Source organism: Vidua macroura, chromosome 14 (genome assembly GCF_024509145.1).
Source record: "Vidua macroura isolate BioBank_ID:100142 chromosome 14, ASM2450914v1, whole genome shotgun sequence".
In the NCBI taxonomy this organism is placed as follows: domain Eukaryota; kingdom Metazoa; phylum Chordata; class Aves; order Passeriformes; family Viduidae; genus Vidua; species Vidua macroura.
This window is the reverse complement of record NC_071584.1, coordinates 9,220,687-9,238,607: the sequence shown is the minus strand read 5'-3', so window position 1 is coordinate 9,238,607 and position 17,921 is coordinate 9,220,687. Positions and strand designations below refer to the sequence as shown.

The window sequence follows — 17,921 nt, the reverse complement described above, 5'->3', positions numbered from 1 at the left end:
GTTTTTTTGTTCTGGCGTTTGTTTTTTTCGAAGTTGATCAGATTTTCTGTGTCTTGTGCAAAGTGCTGACAAACCATCCCAGAAATTCTTTCCTTTGTGTGGTTTCCACTGTTTTCCATTGCTGGGGATGCCAGGAAGACTAAGTTCTTGTTTCCAGAAGCGCCTAATTTGACAGTTTTTTAATGGCCTTTGCTTTTTCTGAATGTATATTTTGCAAGGTTTTCCAAACATTTGACCAACTTCTGTCCTCAGTGGTGCACACCCTCCTCCCATGGATAACTTTGAAAGATATGTTACCTCATTCCTGGGCTTAATGGTGGAATTAATGAGTTAAGATGATGAGCCGGCTGGTGGCATGTGTCCTGGTTCCAGATTTATCTTTGCTTGCTTCTCTTACTAAAGTGCATTCTTCACTTGCTTGTCACCTAAGATACCTCCTTTTTCCACTGTGCAGATTCCAAGAACTGTGTAGCCTAGAAGAATGTCCTTTTCATTTTATTCTGTCTTCATTTGCAAGTGACCTGGAGACAAGACTCAGTTGTAGGTTATGATTATTCATTAGTTTGGCTATGCACATTCATCTCCACAGCATTGTTTTCTCCTTTCAGCTACCTTGTTGGTGATGAACTGTGGGTGGTGATGGAGTACTTGGCTGGAGGCTCCTTAACCGATGTTGTCACCGAGACATGTATGGATGAAGGACAGATTGCTGCTGTCTGTCGGGAGGTGAGGGATCCCACTTGTGTTTCTGTTTGCATGGACATGGTGATGCTTCTGTTTCTGTGGTGTTGTCATTATATGGAGAAGAAAGAGCAGATCCACTGCAGCAGCTGTCATTCTGTCTGTGTTTGCAGGGGACATTCTGTAGCAACAATTGATGTTTCCCTTTCAAAAGCTAGTATGTGCCTTCCCCTAGAAAGACATGACTCTAACAGGTTGGAGCAGCAAGCTCTTCTCTTGGCTGCACTGTGTTCTGCCATTCCTCACCATTCCCCTAGAAAGGAAATCTCGTAAAACCATTTCCTTTCTCATGTGATGAAATCATGTCATGAATTTTTACCCTTACATTTCTTTTTTCTCTTATCAGTGCCTGCAAGCCCTGGATTTCCTTCATTCCAACCAAGTGATCCACAGAGACATCAAAAGTGACAATATTCTTCTTGGGATGGACGGATCTGTCAAATTGAGTAGGTATTCTTGGTCAAGCGCAGCATTCCTGGATGTGGGGTGTGGGATTCCTTTTGAGTGAAGGCCAGTTCTCCAAAAGTGGTGCTGGTGGGAGTGCCTAGACCCCTGCTGTGAGGGCACAGCTGCAATGTTCAGAGGGGTCTAGAGAGAAACAGGCTGTCAAGAGTGGCTTTGCTTTGTGTATGACTCTTCCAGAGTGGAGGGAGTGTCACGATTTTTAAGATTTTCTAAAGCCTTCTGAGTTGACATTCTTGTAGCAAACTTTCTCACACAGCTTTCTGTAAATAACTTACTGTTTTGCATTCCTTTATAGAGGCAGAGAAATGTGATGGACTAGTAGTTTGTCCAGTGTCGTTGGAGAGGTGGCACTTTCACCCTCCAATCCACTGTCACCTTTGGAAAACTATAAATGCTGGAGTCAGAAAAAATAAAGTAGTCTCTTTATCGTGACAATAACAGCAGCTCGCGTTGTGCTTTCTCATGTCCTGTAGTGACAAGGGAGTTACAGTCTAAAGCTTCAAGTGATTAAGTAAAAGCCAGTTGATGAAACATGAGGGTTTCTTTAAGTGGCCAATTCCATATTACCTTGACTACAGCCTTGAGGAAGCACAACATGGCTGCTCTTCCAGCTACATTCCACAGTGCATTCTCAGACTTAAAGTGGGGGTTCTTTTGCTTGATTTTGTAATTCAAGCCGGCTTTAACAGTATTTGTTTTTCTCCTCAGCTGATTTTGGCTTCTGTGCTCAGATCACCCCTGAGCAGAGTAAACGGAGCACAATGGTGGGAACTCCTTACTGGATGGCACCAGAAGTTGTAACAAGAAAAGCATATGGCCCCAAGGTGGACATCTGGTCACTTGGGATCATGGCAATAGAAATGGTGGAAGGAGAACCTCCTTACCTTAACGAAAATCCTCTCAGGGTAGGGTGAAATATCAGATACTGCTGTCTTTCTAATTTGTGCCGTATTTTGTCTTCCATGAGATAAAATCCCATTCGCATCAGCTTGAACTAGTTCTACAAAGGCCCACTTCTAAAAATGTTCCTATCACACATCTGCATCTGCTGTAGCTTTGATTGCATCACTGTGATAACCTCAGACTCAAAGTGACATGTACCTGTGCAGAAACTTGCCACTTTGACCTTCAGTGATGCTTGAAATTTCTCATGCCCTTTTTGAACTCTCTTTGAGCTGTATCTCTGAATGACAAAAATTTTCCAGTGCCATGTTTCTCCAGTTGGGGAATTTTTATGATAAGCATTGGAGCTGTACCTGCAGGCACAAAACTCTCTTTAGTGTCAGACCAGTGCTGATTGATTACCTGAACCTTCCAGGAAAGATCACTGGTTCTAGTAATGCCATAATTATTTATTATCAAACACATTTCTAAAAGTATCTTTTAGCACAGATACTTGTAGTAAACTAGTATATTTTGAAGTTTTCAGTTTTATCCTAATGTCTTAAAATTAAATGGCCAGTTCTTATACCAAATGAGTATGTAGTAGTGGAGGAATATATACCAGGATAAAAGCTTATGACTAACAGCTGAAACAAAATGCTGTACAGTTAATTCCTGTGGAAATTTATGAGAAAATTAATTTTTACCTATGTGTCTACATACATATGTTTTGTTAAGGCTAGAATTAAAATAGAGCATCATCTTTAGCTTTTCCGTGCTGTAAAGTTGTGCTTTCTCTGGTTTGTGGCATCCAGACTGTGTATTGCAGACTGACCCTACAGAAGGGTCAGGATGTACCTCCCAGCTGCTTAAAAAAAGAAGACACCAATTATACAGATTTCATTCTTTCAATTATACAAGTCTTTCACACTTTTTGAAAAAGGTTCCTGAGTTTTCTTGGAAGACTTCCTTTGGTTTGATAGGTGGCCTGGGGTTTTTGGTTCCAGGCACACATGTGGAGTGTTGCTCACTGTGCCACCTTGTTAGGGTGGATAAGAAATAAACAGGTTTGGGTTCAGAGAGGTGCTGAATAAGCAGAGTGCACTGTAGCTGGCAGGGTGGCATTAGGCCTCTGTCTCTGCAGCCCTGTTATACCAGCAGAGACCTTTGCACATCACAGTTTTGCTTCTGTTTCCTGTGAACCCATATTTCACTTGCAAAAAATGCAGTTGCCTTGTATAAGGCAGTAAAAGCAGGTGAAAAGAATTAGCATTATTGATCTGGATGCTGAAAATTCCCTACTTCATTAATCTGAAATGTTGATTAGGACTCCTCAAGAAGCCTCAGGTCAGCTGTTAGAAAGATAACTGGATTTCCTGTTTCTGACCAAATTCACAGTCAGATATACTTGAGATCTGTGTAAGAGGTCTCAGCTGCCTACAAACAGAAGAGCTTATAAAGACTGCTTTTCACAGCAAATTTTTTTTAGCTGATAATGCACACTAGTTGTTGGATTTCTTGTAATATATAGTGAACATTTTTCTTTCCTAGCCCAAGCCACTTTCTCCATGTCACTAAACCTTCAGTAGTCCAGCTGCCAAAACCTGTTTTCTGCCTGGCAGTTTCTGGGATGGGGATGTCATTAATGCTTTTACTTGAGTATTAAAATTAGTAGAGGGTTACCATAGGGATGGAATTACTCCTTTTTCTGATGAGACTATTAAAAATATTACCACATAAGTGAAGCTGATTTAGAGACTGCTGAAAGATAGTTGAAGGTGGGTAGTTTCTACTAACCAAGTCAGCCAATGAAATCAGCTGTCAAGGCAAGGTCATTTTGATGTAGAAATAGCTGTGACTGCATCAGGGTCTTTTGGGGTTTTTTTTTTGTTGTTGTTCTTGATACATGAAAGTCATCTCCAGCCCTCTGCCAGGGAAGAAACTACCAGTGGAGACTGGAGCTTAAAATAGGGTCTGTGTGAGTATTTCTGGGTATGAATGAAAGAGTCTTCTGTTTCCTTTGTCTCCAGGCACTGTATCTGATAGCTACAAACGGGACACCGGAGCTGCAGAACCCAGAGCGACTCTCGGCCGTGTTCCGAGACTTTCTTAACTGCTGCCTGGAGATGGATGTGGACAGGCGAGGGTCTGCCAAGGAACTTCTGCAGGTAAGATAGGAAGCAACTGCAGGAGAAACAGATGTCCAAGGGATCAGTTTTCTCATCAAATAAAGGCATCAGGTGGCTCCCGCACATATTAATCTCCAGTCTTGGTGCTTTCAAATGAAAACTAAGCAGAATCCTATAATGGTTTAGGTTGAAAGAGACCTTTAAAGATCATCTAGTCTGACTGAGCTGGGATCTCTTAAACTAGGTCATGTTGCTTGGAGCCCCATCTGGCCTGACCTTGAATGTTTCCAGAGATGGACTTCTACCTACAACATCCTGGGCAACCTGTACCAGTGTTTCACCACTCTCCTTGTAAACAATTTCTTAATTAGATCAAATCTAAATTGATCGTCTTTGGGTCGAAAACCAGTCCCTCTTGATCTGTTGCAGCAGGCCCTGCTAAAAAATGCATCCCCAACTTGATTACAACTTTATTACTTCCCCTTGAAGTATTGAAGAGTTGCAAGGTGACGTCGCCCCAGGGCCTGCCCTTCTCCAGACTGAACAAGCCCAGCTCTCTCAGCCTTTCCTCAGAGGAGATATGTTCCATCTCCTGATCATTTCTGTGGCCCTGTTTTGTACTTTTGGGAGTAAATTTAGTTTTAATTCTTGACAAAAGAACTGAAGTAGAATGATACCAGATATAGAGGCCTGAAATGGTGGTGGTGGGGGAAGAACCCAGTAAAAGCAGTCCCAGCTAAGCTGTCAGAGATTTGGTTGTGGGAAGGAGGAGGCTGTGGGGAGGTCACCATGAGCCTCAGAGAAGGCCCCAGATTGTCCCTCCTGCTCCTCTCTTAGAAGTTTCTGCCACTAAGTCCCATTTTTAGAGGTTTCTGCCACCCAAAACAGGGACAGCTGAACAGGACTTGTCCCAGCCCTGTTTGCTTCCTGGCACAGTCAAGCTGCTTGAGGTTTGCTGCCAGGTTTTGTGGCAGAGAGGGAGCTGCAGAATGTGCCACTTGACTGTCCCTGCTGGGAAGGAAGGTGCCAGCCAGCACAGGAGGGCCAAGGGATGGAAAGGTAGACAGTGCTCTCCTTGCAAGCCAGAGCTGAGTCCATCAACACTCTGCCACTTGTCTCCCTGCTCCTGACTTGCTGCTGGAAACCTGTACCTCTGTACAGGTCTTGAGAAAACACATGAGCCTTAATCCTACTGGGTTAAACATTTCTTAGAGGTATTGGAGTTTCCTAAGGAATGACTTTCACACATCTTTTTTGACAATTAACACAGTTTATATCTTTAGAAAGGGGGAACCTAAGTGAGTCTTTTGAGTTTCCTGAAAGGAACAAAGCTCTGGGGCAGCAAGCAGCATTCCCAGAGCACAGGCAGGGCAAAAATCCCAGCAAGTTGAAGACACCTGGAAAAATGCATTGATAGGTGTGTGGGCCATGTTTGCCTGTGATAGCAGTGTCCTGGACATGAAGGTGAAAGTGCAGATGGTCCCCTCAGTCCTATTTCTGAGTATTTCTGGTAACGAGTGAAATCCTGGTTGAGCCTGTGAGGAACTGAGTTTGGAAAGTAATGGTACCTTTCTTGTTTCTTTTCCTTTGGGCAGCATCCATTTTTAAAATTAGCCAAGCCGCTCTCGAGCCTGACTCCTCTGATCATTGCAGCAAAGGAAGCAATTAAGAACAGCAGCCGCTAGCACTGCAGGTCGGCTTTCTGCCCTGCCAGCTCAGAGCAGGACTGAGAACACAAACTCTGTAAAACCTCAACTCTCATGCTGCGGGACAGATGGATGGATGAACAAACCAACGGTCACAGTCATGGTGGTAGGACCACCCCAGTTCCTCAAGGAGTAAAAAATTATTATTTGTCTTCTTCCTGCTTTCTGGCTCCTTAATTTATTTTTAAGATGAATCGGGGCTAAGGACAGAGAGGTAATAACAGAAAATGCTTTGCTGCCTCAATCATTTCCAAGGTAAAGCAAATTCAGTTGGAAGATTCCCTTCCTTCTCACCCTGTGAATAAGCTGTACATTCACTTTTAAATTGTCAGTTCTTTCTTAACGATGTAAAGTCGTGTTTATGGGGTTTTTGGTATGGTTTGGAATTGGAGAAGGGCAATTCTTCGTTCATCAACTCCAGACTGCCTTCTGAATACAGCCCACTTGCCAGTTTCTGCCCAGTTGTGGTACTTCTACATGAGGAAGAAAGTGCAATTGCATTTCCAACAAAAAAGGAACGAAGAGTGGGACAGACAAAACATCCTGTGGAGATAAGGTGTTCAGCTGGGACTGTGTAGTGGTTCGTTTCCTGCCGACTGGATTTGTACCCCTAACTGCAATCTCTGCCCGGGTGAGAGTCTTACTCAGCTGAAACAGCAGAAAGATCAGTTGGTTCAAACCTGAATCTCAGAACAGGTTTGTCTGATGCAAAGCTGTCAAAGCAATGTGAGGGGAGAGTGGGCCCATCTATGCCTGGGGCTGAGCCCCAGCAGAGTCCTGGCAGAGCCCAGAGCAACCTGAGCATTGGCAGGCTGGAAGGGGCGCTGGTAGCGACAAGTGGCAGCAGCCTGGCCATGGGTGCTTCTTTGTGGGACAGGACTAATACTCTGTCTCAGAGCCAACCGTGGCCATGCTGAGAAATGCACAGCCTGGTGGGATTGGCCATCCTGAGTCTCTGCAGGAGTAGAGAAGAGCAAACAGAGCAGAGCGGTGGTGTCGCTTCTGAGGGTGCCTGTTTTTCTCCCAGCTGTCTTGTAGCTCCTGGGAAAGATTCCTGGTGTCTGCGGAATTCTCAGCAGAGGGGAAGGGGACCAGGCTGCTCTGCAGTCTCCTGCACAGGTGAGCATCCTTTAAGCACAGGAGTTCTGCCCTCGGAACCGAAACTAACGCAGGGAGCAACCTGCACAGTTCAGATCTGCAGGAGCCAGTGCAGCAGCCAGCTCTGGAAGAAAGCGCCTTAAAACCTGTAGTTGTGCACTGAGCAAGAGCAAAGGTGTGAAATGCAAAGTGGAATTAATTGCAGAATTACTTGGAGGCACCAGGCCAGCCTGCTTTCTGCTGTCCTACATATGGCAAGCACTGCGCAATGAAGCTCTTGAGTTCCTGCAAGAGATGGAATTGGGGATGTGCCTGCTTGACTAGTCAGCAGATTTGGAAGGGAGCAGAATACTTTCAGTATGCAATTTGTGTTTTATTTATTTGTTTCTGAAAGACACAGTGTGGCTTCACTCAGTAAAAGCATTTGCATGGCGTATTTGTTGCTGTATTTTAGGAGTACAACTCACGCAAGACCTTCAAAACAGCAACTGAAGCAACATTCACCCAGTGAGCAAAAAAACCCCCACAGTAAAACAGCTTTCTGCTATAGATCTTCACGTTGGCCTGGTCCTGCAAAGGGTTAAGTAGCCTTTAAGGCACTCACCACCTTCATGTCTGGCCAGCAGTAATGAAGGATGCTTGGGCTGTTCTTGAATCAGGCCAGGAGCATGTCTAGCTTTGGCATTCTGTTTAGTTGCAGTCTTTGTGTGGCAAGTGTCCTTACTGCTGCTACCCTCGCTCATGCTGGCTACTGCAGTGTCCTTGGCAGCGGCAACCCTCCTTGAGTTACCACAGCTAAGTAGAAATTACCTTTTCTTCATTTCCCGGGGAGCACAACAGGTCCGAGTTTTCAGATGGCCAAATAAGACGCCAAGACAAGCAGCTCTGGTTTCCTGGACTGGGGGAACAGCAGGAGGAGCTGAGGGAGCTGCTAGGAGCCCACAGCTGGAGCGACAGTGGTTGACAGGAGCTGGAGGATTGGCTGCCAAGCTTTCCCCCCGTAAAAGAAGCTCCTGGGGAGTGAGAGTGGCCAGGACAGGCTAACAGGCCATAGCACAGCAGATGGTGCAGAAAGGTGTGCAGGAAGGTGCACACCCTGCCAGCTTGACCAGGGAGCAATGGTGTCCACCCAACAGAAAGCCATGGCTTCTCCAAGTTCTGCACCCACAACCCATGCAGCAGCCCAGACAGAGCTCTGGTGGGATCGGGCTGCCAGCCAGGTGTCAGCTGCAGGCTGTGCCCTGCTCTTAGGCCAGTCCTGGTGGCAGCAGCACGAGTACAGCTGTGGGACATGTGCCTGGGGAGAGGAACTCCTCCACTTTGGGCCAGAGCTACAGCAGGAAGCAAATGGGGCAGGAATATCCAAGCTCACTGAGCCCCTTTCCATCATTTACCAGCAGTCCTGGCTAAGTGGGAGATCCCATATGATTGGACTATGGCAAATGTGACATCGATCTACACAAAGACCTGGAAGGAGAATCTTGGGAACTACAGGTCTGTCACCCTGACCTCAGTGCTGGGAAAAGTCATGGAGCAGATCATCTGGAGTGCCATCACATACAGAACAACCACAGGATCAGGCCCAGCTCATGTGGGTTTGTGATACACAGGTGCTGCCTGACCAGCCTGATCTTTCACAAGAGGCTGACCTGCCTAGGGCATGAGGGGAAAGGCTATGGATATGTCTCCCTGGAATTTAGTAAAGCCTGTGTTAGTGTTTCCCACAGCTTTCTCTTGGAGAAACTGACTGCTCATGGCTTGGATGGGTACACTGTTCTTTGGGAAAAAAAAAAACTGGATGGATGGCTGGGCCCAGAGAGTTGTGGGGAATGGAGTTACATCCAGCTGGGGCTGTCAAGTGGAGCACCAGGGCTGGGTACTGGAGCCAGTTGTGTTCAATATCTGTATCGGTGATCTGGATGAGGGGATCAAGGGCACCCTCAGGTAACACCAAGCTGGGCTGGAGTGTTGATCTGCTGGAGGACAGGAGGGCTCTGCAGAGGGATCTAGACAGGCTGGATTGCTGGTCCAAGGCTAGTTGCATGAGGTTCAACAAGGCAAAGTGTCAGATCCTGCACTTGGATCTGACCTTTTCCCTGCAGCTCCAGGCTTGGGAAAGAGTGGCTGGAAAACCCCTGGTGGGAAAAGACCTGGGAGTGCTTGTTGAAAGCAGCTGAGCATGAGCCAGCAGCATACAACTACCTGAAAAGAGGTTGGAGCAATGGGGGAATCGGTCTCTTTTCCAAAATAACAAGCAATGGGACAAGAGGAAATGGCTGCAAGTTGCGCCAGGGAAGGTTTAGATTGGATATAAGAAAAATCTCTTCACCAAAAGGATGGTCAAGTACTGGAACAGGCTGTGCAGGGCAGTGGTTGAGTCACCATCTCTGGAGGGATTTAAAAGATTTATAAATAGGGCACTTGGGGACAGGTTTATTGGTGGGCTTGGCAGTTGATGGTTGGACTCCATGAGCTCAGAAGTCTTTTCCAACATGAATGATTCTGTTCTGTTTAGAAGACTTTGTTTCTCTTGTGAGGTCCCATTTTTGTCTGTCAGCTCAAGATCTGTGTCTGTAGGAGAAGCTTCCTTGCAAATGAATAATTTGGGCTGTAGATGGGCTGCCCTCAATGTGTAAAGCATTCAGCAGAATGAAATATGTTTGTATTCCTGTAAGAAGTGAAGAAATGAGTGACGGTTTCTGTTTCCAGTATGTATTTTATTTTTTCCTATCCACAAAAGAACAGACAGCCATCCTTTAAAAGGAAAGCACTTTGTAATGGCACATGTTTGCTGGACATACAGTCGAAATACTTCTGTTGACAAACTACTCTATTTGATTGGGGAAGGGGGGAATTTCCTATTTATTTCCTTTACCTAGAAGTATTTCAGCATCTCTACTTCAAAAAAAAACCCACCACCACAATTTTCCAGAAGATAGCAGGTATGAAAAATAAGGAAATCAAATGGTAGCTTTTTTTTTCTAATCAGTGTATGCCTCAGCATACAGAATATTGTTGGCACTGACTTTTTAAAGACAGCTGCTGTCCTAAGAGGCCTTACTTTTAATTTTATTAAATATATTCCTTTTTCTTTGCATGAGAAAATCTAGAGATTTTCATTTTAAAACCAATTCCTGGGAGGCAGACAAGATTCAGCAGAAATAATCTCTGCCTGTGGCTGTTTTCAGCACGGACTGTACCTGCCCAGCTGAGACTGTATGACATGCAGGGAACGTACCTCCAGTATCCCTGTGGCTCTGTGCTTGGGACAGTCTGGTGCTGATTCACACTCACTGATACTGAAAGATGGCAGCAGTGTTTGTATCCTCCCAGCCTGCATATTAAATGTAGAAAAGACACAAGTATTTTTTAAAAACCCAACAATACAAACCCACAAAAATCCAGTCCTGAGGGGTGTCAAGTCTTGTACATTATTTAAAGGCTCACAGAGTATATTAGGACTGACGATAGCATTGGCCTTGCAGAAAGGAAAGAAACAAATACTGTAAAATCTCTGGAGCCACCTCGGGTTTTCTGACTGCTATCCTCAGATCAAGCAATTAGTTATATCTATATTTGAAGTATTAGAAATAGTCTGTTTCTGTTGCAAAATGAAAACTAAAAGTTTCAGACACTTTTATTCCAAGGTTTTAAAAGATTGGTTAAGTGTCTTTATTCTTAAATTAAACAGTGAAATACCCTAACCAAGAACTTGACTATGATTCCCGTCCCTGCAATGAAGACATGTGAAAATGAGCCAATAGGTCACTGTGGTTTACATGGGTTTTGGGACAAAAGCATGGTAGCAGTAAAGTCAGGGAAGTTTGAGAAGCACAGAAAAGTTTATTTATTTAAGAAAAAAGAAAAAAAAAGATAACCATACCTATGTAAAATTCCATACAGCTCCTGCATGCACTCCTGGGAACCTGCACAGGGGTGGATCTTACAGTGCTCTCAGGGTTGGATCCCAAACTTGGGCTGGGGTTACATTCTCACTTCGTGTGTCCAGTGCTTTTGTAAATATATTTATTCTTCATCTTTGGCTAATAGTTGGCCACTCCGCTACACACAGAAGAACTCAAGGGTTTGTGCTGAGTTTCTTTGAGGCCTGTAGCTGCACTTTGGCAGATCTTTGAGTCAATTCTTCCCTATGTCCTGCCACCAAAAATTAAGCACATTCCAGTCACCATTAAAGGGAAGTACCTGTCTCCTGTCCTCTAGTTGTAGGAAATGTCACCATACTCTATTGTCCATACAGCAGTTATTTCCAGTATATAATCCTTGGTGTGGCTACTGACTATTCCTCACACTGAGCATGTAAATGTTTGTATTTCTTAGTCCACTCCTGAGCAAATCCAGTGAGCAAAGAGCCAGAGAGAGAGAGCCCTGTGACATCTACCATTAAAGGAAGGAGCCAGTGTTTCTTTGCTTGACACCCAGGACATGCACTCAAGTGCCAGCTTTGCTTTGCTGAGTGCTGCGAAGTCAGTGGTCCATACACCTTCCTGGTGTTCCTGCTTCCTCTTGGACCGTTCATTCATGCCCAGATGTGCAGCAACTTAATGATGGCTTGATGAAGACCTATAAATATAAATGTTCATCTCTGGGTTTTTTTTCCTCTCCACTCCCCATGCCAACTAAATATCTCCAATTTTATCCCAAGTTTTCAGGAAGCAGAGAGAGGATAAACTTTGTCTTTCAAGAGAAATCATCCAAGCTTTCAAGCTTTTTTTGAGTGTGATTTGCACTTCAGGGATCTTTAAAACTTCTCTTTGCTTGTGTCTGTCCTTGAGCTGACAGGGTAATTTATTTTTCTCACTGAAACTTGCAGAATCTCACTTACCCATCTCTCTTTGGATTCAGTTTAGAGCTGATTGCCATAATCCTGGGTGTGCATCATGCCTGCAAACCATCACTGGCCTGAGCCTACCAACAGTTGCATGTACCTTTGATTACAAGAGTTACCTCAAAAATAAAAATGGTCTTATAGCAAAGAGGAGGAGGGATGCCCATATGCTCTGTGTGGGTGCCCTTTGGGCTGCCACGTGGGCACAAGACTGCAAACCTTGTTCTTGCTGCTTAGCAATTCCCCCAGGCAAGCACTTGAGTTCTGTGAGAATCTGACCCTGACTGAGGAAACTGGGGGCAATATCATTAGTTAAAGTTGATAATATTGAAAACTGCTAATTGATTTAATTGCCTGTGATCACAGTGACTTTGCCCTGCACAGTTGTCAAACAGACCACACATCAGCTTCAGCACCTGTGTGTAAGGTACCTTCTGCTCTGTTTGGTGGCACCATGTTTGCAGCTGCTGGAGGTTTGCAAGCAGCACCTGCCTCGCTCAACCTAGGTACAGAGCCAAAAGGAGCAGGGTTGGGCACCATGGCCTGGGTTGGCAGCCATGAATGCAGGTCAGAAGAACTGTCAGACACATGTGCACACACCTTTGAATCACAGCTCCCTGGTGTTATAGGTTTATGGATGCCAGCCACTACAACAGGTTCCGACCCCGGTATCCAGAGGTCTTTTCCAACATAAAGTATTCTACAGTTTTGTGATTCTATCTGCTGGATTCAGCTAGGTCCATGTTAGCAACTTCAGTTTGATCAAAAAGTATCTTCTTGGTCAGCTCTTGTGGCCTAAGGCTTCAGCTCCTTTGGCTCCTAGTGCTGAGCTGCTCATGCTAAAGGAGACAACTTGCAGAGAAGAATACATTTCATCCAATTTCTTCTAGAACACTGAGAGGGTGAGTGTGTGAAAACATGACTGTCATTTATGTGTAACCTCTTCTCTGCCCTTCATGCCTCTCAGGGGTTTGAAAGCAGGAAAGAACTTTCCAAACGGGTGAAATGATGCAGCATGTAACTTCTCCCAGGTCTCGCTCTTTCCGGTCTCTGCACTTGACTAGTTTTGTCCCTCTTTCTGTGCCCTTTGCTCCCCCTGTGCTCAGTGGCTGCTACCCAAGACTGTATAACTGGCACAGATGAAGTGGTTGAAACCCTCATTTCTCTGTCCTTTGAGCTGCCTGGTCACAGCAGCCTTTTCCATCTGGAAACTCGATATGGAGAGGGAGCCCCCACCTCCGTTCCTTGCAAAACCTCCAGGAGCCCAGGGCCTGCCATCTGAAGTCGGTGCATTGAGGGCTCCCAGATGCCTCAGGCTGGTGTGACACCACTGCAAATGGGAGGGAATAGTGGCAGGAGGTTGTTTTGAAAGGTCCATTTGCTGCTGCATGCTCTGTGTGTCCAGCCCTGCCCCAGGCTTAGGGATCAAATTCAGGCACTGCTGCTGCTCCCTCTGGAGTCAGTGAGAATTTGGTTGTTGCTTTCAATGACAGCTGAACTGGTTGCTGAAGCAGCAGGTGCTGACAGTGCCCCAGGCCCCGGGCTGGAGGGGTCCCTTGGCTGCCTGGGTGGCCAAGAGCTGCCCCTTCTTCTCACTCTGCCTCACACAAAGCTGTGCCGGTCATAAGTGGATCAGCAAGGCAAACAGGCAGCCTGTGAGTCTCTTCCACCTTGTCTCTTGAGATTTTTGACCTTTGAGCTTAAGCTGTACAAAGGCAACTGCTTTTGGTCCCTCTGTGTATCCCCATGTAAATCAATGCTGCTAAATCCGTCTGTAGCGCAGCAAGGGGGAAAGGCCTCAGCCCTGCAGGGCCTGAGCGGCTCAGCCAGCGGGAAGGGAGCTGCTCCACACGGCAACCAGGAGCAAGGGGCCGTAGCACCTCGTTCCTGGGCAGAGCCCAGATTCTGTGGGGGAACGTTAACAGAGTTATCCTCGTGCACTGGTGCGTCAGCGCTGCAGGTGCTGTGCCTGCAAACACATGGCTCGAGATCTGCAAAAGAATTCTGCAACTCTTGACTGGATCAGGATGTCACCAGTGCTAAACTCTAGTGTAGTCCAAAGCAACCAGTTTACACCTATGCTGGTGTGTGCTAGATTTTTTTCTTCAGGGTATCCAGACAAAAGTAAACAGAGGAGGAGCCTACATTTTCATTGTTTATCAGAAATGTATTTCATTTTGCTGTACATTCCTTTTTTAGGACGTGTTATCTGTTTAAAAAAAAAGAAAAAAGAAAAGAAAAAACAGAAAAAATATGAAAGAGAAAAACAAAAAACAAATGTGTAGTGAAAAATCTTCTGTAACTTTGGATTAAGAGGTAACTGATCTTTTTAAAAAGAGAACTAAGTTATTTACTTTGTAAATGTGCTGATGGCATGGATCCATCTTATTGACCTCAGCATCCTTTTTTTAAAGATTCTGGGTTTTGTTTCCAATATTAAGTTATTTTAAATTGTGGTTGAAGCAATAGGAAATTGAAATATGGATTGTGCATGACTGTGTCTTGAGTGTAAAAATATTGCAGTTTGAAACTTGGACCTAAAGTATTGCAAATAAAAGTTATAAATTCCAGTGGATTGTGTGACAGCAGCTCTTCCTATAGGATGTGCAGCATCAGAAAGTCTTCATCCGTGGGGTTGTGCGTGCTTTTAGTTTTGTCCTGTGCCACTCTGTGTTGTCATGACACAGGACTTGACCTGCCAGCAGCCCAGGTCACCCTCTGCCACTTTAGCTCCTTGGATCTTGTGTCCACACAAGCAGACACAAAGTGTTTCTGCTGCTCCCGCTTTGCACAAATCCAGAGGGCTGGGATTTTTCCAAGTCTCCATCATGCCATATTCCTAAGAGCCAGCAGCCCATCCCGATGACTGTGGCAAGTTAAGTGGATGGTTGTCAGCTCCACTTCTGCCTAGAAATCCTGAAACTGCTTCTAAATGCTGCTCCTTCAGCTCTTGGACACCTACTCACACAGAGCTGGGAAAAAAATCCCGTGGCTGCCTGCTTACAAGGTGAGTTATGCCAAAGTTAGAGCTCTGGGGGAAATCTCTATCCATCCCTGTCATTTTAATATATTTATACATGGGGGTGTGCATGGATGTCTCTTGTATACAAAGGAGTGTGCAAGCAATGTGACTGACACTTTTACTCTCTCTGTTCGTTCCATACCCATGAGTACAACAACATTATGGAAACCTTGTACAACAGACCCCTCTGTCCATGGATACAGAGACGTCCAAGAGCCCCTTGCACAGACAGGCCCTTCTGTCCGTGGATACAGTGATATCCAAGGGCCTCTGGCACACACAGACCCTTCTGTCCCTGTAGAACAGAGCGCGGCGAGTGGGGGCGGTTGGTGGGCAGCAAGTCCCGGACAACAGGCTCAGTGCCTGCCAGGCCTTGCTCAGGCTTAACGCTGGCTCCTCTGCAACAGGAAAGCCCTTCAGCCTTGTCCCTGCCCAGAGGGGCAGTGCTGGCCTGGCAGCACAGGGTGTGTTCCCCACAGGCTGCAGGAGATGAGAACATAACACTTGGCAACACTGCAAGCCACAGCTCCGGGTGCTCCCCGTGAACCTCAGCTCTGGGATCACTGTCTGCCCCAAGCTTCAGGGGCTGCAGTGGGAGCCCGGCTGGGCTCTGCCCTGGGGCCATCCTACAGTGAGAGCTGGAGACAGGGAGCATTCAGTTGGCACAAACAGCCACGCCATGGGTGGAGGGGGGCTGGTCGGGGTCCAGACTGTGCTCTGGGGCTGGGGCTCTGCAGAGGGGGCTGGATTGGTGTGCCAGAGGAGACAACAAGGCTTCAGCTTAAGCCCAACTGAAGTGGGTGGGTGGGCTGGGAAGAGTGGGGAGGATGAAAAAGGTTCACAGAACTCATCCTGCTGGAAGGATAAGGAAAGGGAGTGGGAACTCAGCAGTGAGGAGAGCTGTCCTGGCATAGTCGGTGTGGAAACACTGCCTCAGTTCGTACAACTAAGGAGTCAGTATCCATCTTAGGAAGGTGGTCTCCTGAAATATTGAATTTGGCATGTGGCTTCCACTTCTCAGAGGTGGCCTTCTGAAATTCTGGCAGCACACATCTTTTGGACAAGGTAAGCAGCTACACGGAGTCTTGGTGTGCAGCTGATGTAGTGCCCTGGGTAGGTAATGCCCAGTAACAGTGCTCCAGCACTTCTGTATGGGATCAGTCCCTGGATGTTTTGTAATTTAGAGGGGATGTCACTTCTTTTGAAATGGGCTTGTAGTTCCTCTCTTGAGGAACTTGTCAAACTTGACAAGGAGAGCAAGTTTGGAGCGACACATTGGGTACTCTTAGTGAGTTTAGAGGCTTTTCCCAGTAGGGAGTTCACTGGGTTAGAGCCGTTAAACTGCCAGGGGGGATGCAAATGCCAGGCTCTTGAGCTTTGTGTCCTTAGGACCTTTAGTGTGAGCTGTCCCCGCTGCTGTTCTCTTTGAATCCAGACTCTGGGAGACTGAAGGCTTCAGATGGTACCTAGAGCTGAGAAGGAAAGTGCTGACAGCAGGATGTGTGCTGGTAAATTGATGGATGTAGTTGAAGTTGTAGACAGCAAGAGCTGTCTCAGCTGGCAGCTTTCTCCATGAGCTCTGTTTTTGCCAGATGTTTTCAAGTTTGATGGCCAGACTCTGGGAGAGTGCAAAGCTTTATTAAGGTAAAGGAGTTCATGTTGCTCTTGGATTGTGGTGCAAAGAAGGCTTTGCACTTGGAAGGGGAAGACTGGGGAAATCTTTTTGTCGTGACACAGTTGATTAGGGAGCAGGGACATTTCCGACTTGGCTGTGTCCTGGGGGTGGTTTCGAGCTGGGCTCGGTGTGTGTCCTTTTGTGAGCCGACACCACCATCGTGTGGTTGTTTTGATGAGCGCTGACCGTGCTCAGGACAAAGCCAAGCGCTTTCCTGGTCCGGCCCCATTCGTGTGGGAGTGTGGGGCCGAGAGCTCCGCTGCGGGTCCTGGCTCTTGGAGACTGACACAAGGTTATCCTGCATCCGGCGGCGAAGAGGAATCATTTCATTGTTGGCTTTGCAGTTTGTAGTCTGCAAAAGAAAAGGCAACTCTACCACGTCCTGTTTCTTTAGAACTTTTTCTGTGTGATCAGCGTCTTAACATGTAATCCACACCCGCTGAACTGCATCCAGCTCCCTGGAGATACACACTTTCCTTCTCAGCTATATATAGAGCATCCTCACATTCTCTCAAGGTGGCAGAGTCCATCCTTACAGCGAAGTGCTTCCAGTTCAGTTCAGACTGAGAGATGTGCCAGGACAGAAATGTGCCACTGCCCTTCCGTCTTCCCTGTGAAACCTGATTCCCAGTGCAATCACTTTCACACAGCTTCAGCATAGGCCTGAGAACCTTACTCTGATACTGTATTGCTTAGCTTTTATTTCTGTGTGTTCCTCTATGCCAACCTGTCTACTGAGTACTTTAGTACAAAGTTCATGTCTACTTTGCTAGTTCCTTGAACTGTACTTTGGTGGAGCTGCATTTGGAGTCCTTTGGTTCACAGCTTGTTTTCCTGATAGGTATTACACAACACAATAAAAAATGAGCTGTGGAGCACTGGCAGTGCTATGGCTTGCTGTACTACAACGGCCTGGACCCTCTTGATGCCATGGCAGAGCCAGTGCTTGCAAATGGTGCTTAAATGTGTTACTGGAAATGTGTAGCAAAGGAACCAAAGCTTTTGTTCTACCTCTAGAGAAAGTGATTTTGATGACAGCTGACACGTCACAATTCAGATGAACTTGCTTTTTAATTTGGTTTTGGTTAAAGAAAAAATTGTACTGGGTTTAGGTAGCTGCAAAAGTGATGCCAGCTGCATTAATTGCAATCAGTGGTGGCCCCACCTGGCCCAAGGTGAAGGCAGCAGGGCAGCCAGTTCTTCTGGAAGTCAGCTGAGGAGAAGGGAATTGGGACCTGGGATTTGAATGCTTGGTGACTATGATGTCACCAACTCGGCCATTAGACTAGACTCCAGAGAGAAGATAACAATATGAGCTCTGACAACAGACCCCAACTTTTCACGTTTGTTTTGGTTT

At 46.1% G+C, this 17,921-nt stretch overlaps 1 protein-coding gene and 1 long non-coding RNA gene across 5 annotated transcripts in view; one reads left to right on the top strand and one right to left on the bottom strand.

The window, feature by feature from the left end:
- Window positions 1–14,437, top strand: part of PAK3 (p21 (RAC1) activated kinase 3) — a 128,306-nt gene extending 113,869 nt beyond the window's left edge. For 3 of the 4 annotated variants that reach the window (XM_053990146.1, XM_053990147.1, XM_053990145.1), the window contains 5 exons: window positions 609–726; window positions 1,088–1,187; window positions 1,915–2,111; window positions 4,119–4,256; window positions 5,813–14,437. In XM_053990146.1, coding sequence (XP_053846121.1) covers window positions 609–726; window positions 1,088–1,187; window positions 1,915–2,111; window positions 4,119–4,256; window positions 5,813–5,902 — 643 coding nt within the window. In that variant the 3' untranslated portion in view covers window positions 5,903–14,437. The remainder of the gene's footprint in view (window positions 1–608; window positions 727–1,087; window positions 1,188–1,914; window positions 2,112–4,118; window positions 4,257–5,812) is intronic. The other variant, XR_008439360.1, reaches the window with a different exon arrangement.
- A 2,069-nt stretch (window positions 14,438–16,506) lies between these two features.
- Window positions 16,507–17,512, bottom strand: LOC128814566 (uncharacterized). Its single transcript, XR_008439414.1, has 2 exons — window positions 17,070–17,512; window positions 16,507–16,916 (listed from the first exon to the last, which is right to left on the bottom strand). It is a non-coding gene; the product is annotated as an uncharacterized LOC128814566 (long non-coding RNA).
- Between the last annotated feature and the right edge of the window lie 409 nt (window positions 17,513–17,921).